The 8307-nt window shown below is 39.9% G+C and overlaps 1 protein-coding gene across 1 annotated transcript; it reads right to left on the bottom strand.

Moving 5' to 3' along the window:
- Positions 1-1432: 1432 nt before the first annotated feature.
- LOC131239579 (UDP-glycosyltransferase 92A1-like) lies at positions 1433-3099 on the bottom strand. Its single transcript, XM_058237348.1, has one exon. It carries the CDS (start codon positions 3011-3013, stop codon positions 1571-1573), a length of 1443 nt encoding a protein of 480 aa, XP_058093331.1. The 5' UTR covers positions 3014-3099; the 3' UTR covers positions 1433-1570.
- Between the last annotated feature and the right edge of the window lie 5208 nt (positions 3100-8307).

The raw sequence follows: 8307 nt of genomic DNA, 5'->3' as shown, positions 1-8307 counted from the left end.
GATGTATGTGTTGTATATCCACGCTATCCGTTGGTTTTTTAGGATCATTTTAGTACAAATTCCAAAAAAATGAGGTAGATCTGAATCTCAAGTGGACCACACCACAAGAAACAATGGACATTGAATGTTCACCATTAAAACATTCCTAGGGCCCACTATGATGTTTATTTTCCATCCAACCTGTTCATAATGTCACATAGACATGGATGAAGGGAAAACACAAACATCATCTTGATCCAAAACTTCCATGGTCCCTAAGAAATTTTCAATGGCAGGCATTGAATCCCCACTGATTTATATAGTGTGGTTCACTTGAGATTTGAATCTGTCTTATTTTTTAGTTCATCCCCTAAAAAGACCTTGGAAAAATAAATGGATGGTGTGGATGTAACACACACACACACACACACACACACACACACACACACATATATATTATAACATTAAGTAAAGAAGAAAGAAAGAATAAAAGACTTGTTTTCATGGATAATTAAAGAAATTGTGCACATGCGGTGTATTCTTGTGATGCACTGTACAAGTAAAAAATCCAATCCATTAATCAAGTGAGATTGCTCATAAGCGTGTGAAGAACATGATTTTTTTTATTTTTTTAGATTAATAGTAAAATATTTTTCTATAAGAAAACTAAGTTATTAGAAATCCATTTCAACTGTCCCGATTTAACTCATATGTATAGTTTTAGTGATGAGGATTATTTACTAACTTTTTTCCAATAAAATTTAATAAATGGGCCCTATTTGATGAACGGGCTAAATCGATGATACTTATTCCTACTGTACCTATATCAAATTTGATGTCACGTAGCCTTTTACCAGAGGAATTATATATGATTAAAGAGAAATAATTTTGTTACTTAATAAACAGCTAGATGGACCAATTTGACTGCTCAACTAGTTGTGTGTGAGCATTCATATGTTTTATGGATGGTTTCACTTGGATGAGGGGTCGTAACAAGTTTCAGCTACATACAAAACTCAAGTGGCCCGCACCAAGTGCTTTTATATGTTTTAGGTAAGGTTTCACATGGTTTTAGATGGTATGGCCCACCTGAGTTTCATATACGACTGATTTTTGGGATATCCCATAATCTAAAAGGGACCATGAATACATGGTGTTGATGATCGACACACGTCACGGTGCAGCCCACACAGCTTACCTCATAGTACCATTTCCTATATATAATTGTTTCTCAAAATACTTATTTATTGCGTTAAGTACAATCCAAGATAAGTACACCCAGATCCGTACCTCAACTGGCAGACTGAGTGCAGATGCCTCGTTTCAACACTTGAGGTGTTGGTATCGATCCCTAGCGGGGGTGGCTAACGTGGAGTGTGTGTACTGACATGGGTGTCTGTACTAACAAGCTAACCCAGTTGTAATCAGCTACCCGGGTGCAATCAGCTTATATAAAGTATCTTTAAATTTTATTTTATTTTTAATTTTTAAAAGCTATGAAAAAAATCCTTAAAACGGGCTACACATGATTCCATCAGATAGATGTGAGGTAATCTGGACCATTGAAATCAACGTTCAATATCATTTCTCGTCAAAAATCTCCACCAATCATCTTCTTCGAAGACACAGCAGCCATCACAAAGTCACCAAGAGCTTTTACAGAAGACCCCAAGGATCCTCCATCTTCTCTAACAGCTTCCTCTATCATCTCCTTCACTTTCAACCCTTTTCTCTTCATCTCTTCTCCTTTCTCCTTCCCTCCCATCACCATCTCTATCACCCTCACCACCTCACTCCTTCCAATCTCCATACCTTCACCCCTCCCAACAACACAAACTCCCAACTCCTCCATCATCTTCGCATTGTAAAACTGCTCTGCCGACATCGGCCACCCAATCACCGGCACGCCTCTTCTCAAGCTCTCCACCGTTGAATTCCACCCACAGTGACTGAGAAACCCACCCGTCGATCCATGCGATAGAATCTCCAGCTGAGGCGCCCATCTCTTCACCAACATCCCCTGCTTTCTCTCCGTAATCCTCTCCTCAAACCCCTCCGGCAGCCATTCTTCCGTCCTGAATTCTCCATCTACGTCGAATCCGTGCGGAGCCCGGACGACCCAAATGAATTTCGTTCCGCTCGATTCCAAGCCCATCGCCAGCTCCATCATCTGGGAAACAGAGATGGTGTTCTGAGAGCCGAACGATACGTACAGAACGGAATTCGGACGGTGGAAATCCAACCATGAAATGCATCTACCCGCAGAAACGTCGATTGCCTTTCTAGCAATGCCTTCGTTCTTCAAAAGCCCAATCGCCCAAACAGGTCGATTCGTTTTCTTTCTGAAATACTCCAATCCGATCTTTTCCATCTCCTCGACGGTATTGAACAAAAACCCATCAGAGCTTAAGCAGAGATTGAACTGTAAATGGATGAATCGGAACATCGAGTCGGAATCGGAACTGTCGTCGGCGATTTTGAGCTGGGATCGGTGGACTCGGAACGAGTCGGGAAAACCCGGGAGTTGAAACTCTGCCGAGTCGGGTTGGGAATTGGGGTCGAGATAGAGAGTGAAATCGATTGAGGCACCGTGGGCCCCACCGGTGATGAAGATGGAATGGAAGATGCCGAGTCTGTTTGCGATCTGGACCGTCCATCCTAAGAACATGTCTGAGATGATGCAGAGAGGAGGGTGGCCGTCTTGGTTAGTGAGGGTTGAGATGAGGTTTTCGAAGGAGGGTTGGAGAGTTTGGGAGGAATGGTAGAGGCGGGGGAGGAGGTGGTGTGGTAATGCATCTGTGCTTTCTGAGTTTGGAGGGAGACTGTGATCTGAGCCGTTGAAAGGGAGGGACACGAGATGGATGGTGGTTGTTGGAGGGAGAGATGATTTTAAGGTTTTGATGTTGAGTGGGGTGTTTACGATGGTGATGGTGTAGCCAGTTCGGTGCTCTAGATGTGTAGCGAGCGCCAGGAAGGGGATGAGGTGGCCCTGGGCCATGAAGGGGAAGAGGATTATGCGATCTCTTCCGTTCATTTTCACACACAGAGAGAGTGTGTGTGGGCTGGGAAGAATGAGAAAGGGAGAGTCGGTGTGTGTTTTGGGATGGAAGAATGCGAGTGCTGTGTGATATAACAATAGGTTGGATGGCTTATAAACGTTACGGCGGGCCCTTGAGGAGTTTTTAACGGTGGGTGTTTAATTACCATTGTTGCCTATGGTGTGGTTGACTTTAGATTTTGATGTGCTTCATTTATTGACCCATGCTTTAAAATGATATGAAAAAATGGATGGATGGCATGGATATACAACATATACAGTGAGGTTGGCCATGTTCATGTACTCACACACCAAGCTCGCCCGATGGAATTATGTGTTACCCTTACCGTAGGCCAGGTTGATTATTTGCCGTATATCTACGCCGTCCATCAGTTTTTTCAGATCAATTTAGGACTTTTGCCCAAAAATTAAGGAGATTCAAACTTTAAGTGAATCACACCATAGGAAACAATGGTGATTGAATGGTCACCATTAAAACATTCTTAGGACCCATCGTTATGTTTATTTTCCATCCAACCTGTTGATAAAGTCAAACAGACAGAAAATACAAAGATTAGTTTGATGCAAAGCTTCCGTGGCGCACAAATTTTTTTTAATAGTCATTAACCTTTTCAATAACATGGTTCACATGATATTTAGATTATTATTATTATTATTATTTTTCTGGTATCACGTCCTTATACTGGTCCAAAAAAAAAATAAAAAAAATTAAAAAAAGGATATATAATATATTCATCAAGGTAGGCCCCACGCGGTAAGGGTAAAACAACACTTACGTGTTAACCGGGTAACACCTAATACGATCACACGAGTGGCACAGTGGCACCACGTGGCCAAGCTCTAAGGAGCCACCATGATATATTTGTTTTATTCATCCTATCCATTCTTTTTTTTTTTTTTTCAGCTCATTTCTAAGGTATGATCACAAAAATGATACAGATCCAAAGCCTAATTGGACCATAGCAAAGAAAATAGTGGGAATTGAACACCCACTGTTGAAAACTTTATAAGGCCCATTGTTTGTTTTGTTTGCCATCCAAATATAGGCTTGATCCGAAACTTTTATGGCTTTAAGAAGTTTTCAACGGTGAGCATTCAATCCTCACTCAATCCTCACTGTTTTGTGTGGTGTGGTCTACTTAGGTTTTAGATTTAGACTCATTTTTTATAATGAGTTGAAAAAACGGATAAGAGATTTAGATAAAACACATACAATACGGTGGGTCTAATAGAGCTTTGGCCCGTCGTGCCAAGGGAATCTCACGTGCGACGGACGGTCGGCTTCCCATGCAATCACGGAGTTACTTGATACTCTGGCTGCGTCCGATACTCGATACGCGGGCACTTACCTATCATACACTTGGAAAATATTAGCTCGAATTAAACCGACTAATTGCCCAACTTTCTACTAAAAAATCAGATTCGTTGAACAAATGGAATTAGTGCGACACTTGTTTTCTTGTAAATGGGACCAGTGGATTTTTTCATTTTTAGCCATCCATAAATTGCCAATCATTTAATAGGTACATGACCCGTGTATCATCCATCTTCCTCTGCTGGTGTACTATAATCGAAGTACTTAAATGATATTTTGGGAAGCGCATTGCCATGTACCGAAAGGCCAGCGCCGACGCTGATCTATCTCAAGTTGTACGAACGGTTTAAAGGAGATCAAAGTTACATGAACCCACGATGATGTATTAATCATATACACACCTTTCAACCATTTGGCTAGATCATTTTAGATCTTCATCCCAAAAATTAGTAATTTCTAAAGTTCAAGTAAATCACAGAGGATAATAATTCTTACCGTTAAAACATTGGCAAACCAGTTCATAAGGTCACACATACCTTGGATGAAGAGAAAAAACAAGCATTATATTGATCTAAAATTTTTTGTGACCTTAAAAAGATTTCCATGACAAGTGTTCAAACCCCACTTCTTTTTACAGTGTGGTCCACTTGATTTTTGGATTTATCTTATTTTTCGGTTCAAGCCTTAATAAGACCTCACCAAGTGGATCGATGTTTTGTATATTACTCATACCTAATGATGGGACCCACATAATTTGATGAAATCAACACACCAGCCAGATCGGTGGTGTGTGGTACATCAGCCCATCAGCTTCCCTGACTGGACTAAAGATATCCTTTGCTGAAACCGGATCCAGCATTTCATGCAGTACTACTGTGGTCCTATCACGAGGCGTATGTTATATATCCAAAACATCTGTCCATTGGCGAGTCAATTGTAAGACTTCAGCTTAAAAATAAGAAAGACCCAAAGATCAAATGGACTACACTGCAAAAAGCAATGGGAGATACCGATAAAACCTTGATGGGGTTGTAGAAGTTTTGGATCACCTTGATATTTGTTTTTCCTTTTCATCCGTATCTGTGTGACGTTACGAATAGATTGGATAGAAAATATATGTGTAGTCCACTTGATTCTCACCATTAATAAATTCATAGGGCCCATCATAATGTTTATTTTCCATCCAATCTGTATATAAGGTCACACATACATGGATGAAAAGGAAAAACAAATACCATATTGATCTAAAATTTCTGTGACCTCAAAAGTCTTTCAATGATAGACGGTCAATCTCTCACTGCTTTTTACAGTATGGTTCACTGAATTTTTGTATGTCTTAATTTTAGGCTCAAGCCTTATAATGAGCTCACCAAGTGGACGGACAGTTTGAATATAATTCATACCTCATGATTCTTATTATGCCACCACAATGATGCCAACACACCAGCCAGGTGGGTGGGGGTGGTACACCAGCCAATCCACTTCCTGGCTTTGGAACGTGGATTGCCTCATGCCAGGAAAGACCCGGCTTCTGGAACCAGGCAGGGTCTTGACAAATGTGCTTTATCAATGTTGTCCATCCATTTTTACAAATTATTTTAGGTCACAAGCCTAACAAGAGTCAGATACAAAGCTTAAGTGGACCACAGGATGGAGATTGAATGCTCACCATTAAAAACTTATTATAAGCTTTAAAAGTTTTGATCAAGTTAATATTTGTGTTTTGCCTTCGTCCAAGTCTACATGACCTTTGTAAATAGGTTGGATCGCAATTAGAGATTACGGTGGACCTGAGAACTTTAAAGGTTTCAATGGTTGGCATCACCATTACAACTGCTTCCTTTGGTGTGGTCCACTTGAGCCTTGGATCTCCCTCATTTTTTGGGCTAATAGCTTAAAATGATATTAGAAAATGGATGAACGGCATGGATAGAACACATGTGTCACTTGGGCACATAGAACCGCCGCTTGGACTAAGTCCTTAAAGCATGATACCACCGTCCGGTGTTTTGGAGGTGGATTGCATAAAGCGAACATCTGGTTTCAAAATCCACTATACATGTGGGCCCCACATTGATGCATGTGTTTTATCCATGCAATGTATCCATATCCATATTTTTTAATCCGTGACATTCGACAAGGGACTGGCATTAGTTGTGAAATCTAGTTTATTGATTACCATTTCATGGTCCACCAAATGCAAGCTTCACTTAATATTGTGTTTTTCGTGAGAAAAGAATTTTTTCTATTACTATATTTTCATATATGCCATCGTTGTATAGTAATGATGTTGTAACGTCTTGGATTTTCATTATTTTGGATTTTCAAAAAAAACCTTGAAATTTTTTATTATACTTAACTTATATTGTCACTTACTAACTATTAACACTTGATGTTAGCCTATACGCAAGTGGTACCAATAAAGAACTACACTAATCTAACTAATCAACTATAAGAAGCTAACAAATCTAGCCCGATCACTTAAGTATCGAGTTTAACCTCGGGACTGGTTCACATAGGGCTCAAATCTAGCCGACCTATCACTGGCTAATCAAGACAACCGTAAATAAATAAAGATCTACCCAAAGCCGAGACAAGTAGGGGTCAGATCTTAATTAATAAACCAAATCAATCAAATTACTCTTTTAGCATAAAACCGACAGTTTAGAGTAATTATGACCAAATCTCCACTTTTACTAATTATAAATAGGTCATACTATGAACATAGTTAATCCAAATCCTAATAATTGCCCACGAGAAATATCAATACCTAATTCATTCCAGAAATGTCCCAATTTTCCGAACAAGCTCTAAATTGCTCGTTAGTGAGCAACTAGTTCCAAAACTATATAATAATGTCCGTCTTACTGGGCTTGATGTCTATCGTGGGAGTCAGATCTGAGTAGTATCCAGAACCGCTCAACTTGAGCTAAGGGATAAGTGCATGAGAAGTATAAATACCCTAAAGGAAGAAGCTGAAACTTAAGTGAATTGGGTCGTCCACTCTTATGCAAAGTTGAGAAATTCGGACCGTCGGTTTACGACCAAACATTACAAGTAGAGTAAAGATATTTCCCTACTCATATCCGTATAACCGCGGCCCCGATCGACCATCGGTGACCATCGAACAGACTTCTAATCATATCTGTCGATCGGCGCATCCAAATGGCGGGCCGATCATATCCATACGTATATTATCATTAAGACTAACTATCCTACAGTGTATATCAATATGTACGCCTCATAGTGGGCCCTAGAGGTTAGAAAGATCATCCTATAGGGCTAGTTTAGTAAAAACTTAGCTCTTGGGGCCATTTACACCAAATCTGGAACTATATAAGGGCTTTATTTGGGCACCCCATCCTTCCATATGAATTTCAACAAGAGAAAAAAGGAGAAAGGGGGAAGAGAAAGAGGAGAAAAGAGGAGAAAGAGCGAGGGAGAGCTTGGAAGCACGAGGGTTTGTACACATTCACCCTCTCATCTCCTTTATAGCAACATTGTCCTCCAATTGTGTCAATTCAGTAACGATTGAAGGTAAGTATTGAGTTATGTTTGTAGGTTTAGGTCTTATGTTTAATTCCTTCCAATTCTTACAAGCTTGCATGCTTACTTAGGTTCTTGACGATTTTTTCCCAACACCCAAACCTTATGAACACCGTGAATTGGGCGAAACGTCATAAGGTGCGGACCATTATGCCTAGGTTTCCATTTATCGACCCTTGACGGTCTCAATTAATGATTTGTTGTGGTGAATGATTTATAATAGCTAGCATGTTCATATTTCATGTTTAATTGTATTATACGTTATTGGTTGGATATGGATGCTCAAGTGTTCGATGAAATGTCTAAGTGGTAGAATGTGTTGATTTGTCAATGTTCACATGCTTGATTTATTGCCTAAGTGATTGCATTACTTTATACATGCCCACATGTTTGATTTAATTCTTTAGTG

The sequence above is a fragment of the Magnolia sinica genome, chromosome 3, assembly GCF_029962835.1.
Source record: "Magnolia sinica isolate HGM2019 chromosome 3, MsV1, whole genome shotgun sequence".
Lineage (NCBI taxonomy): Eukaryota > Viridiplantae > Streptophyta > Magnoliopsida > Magnoliales > Magnoliaceae > Magnolia > Magnolia sinica.
Note: the sequence above shows the minus strand (reverse complement) of the source record. Positions and strands in the feature narration are given on the sequence as shown.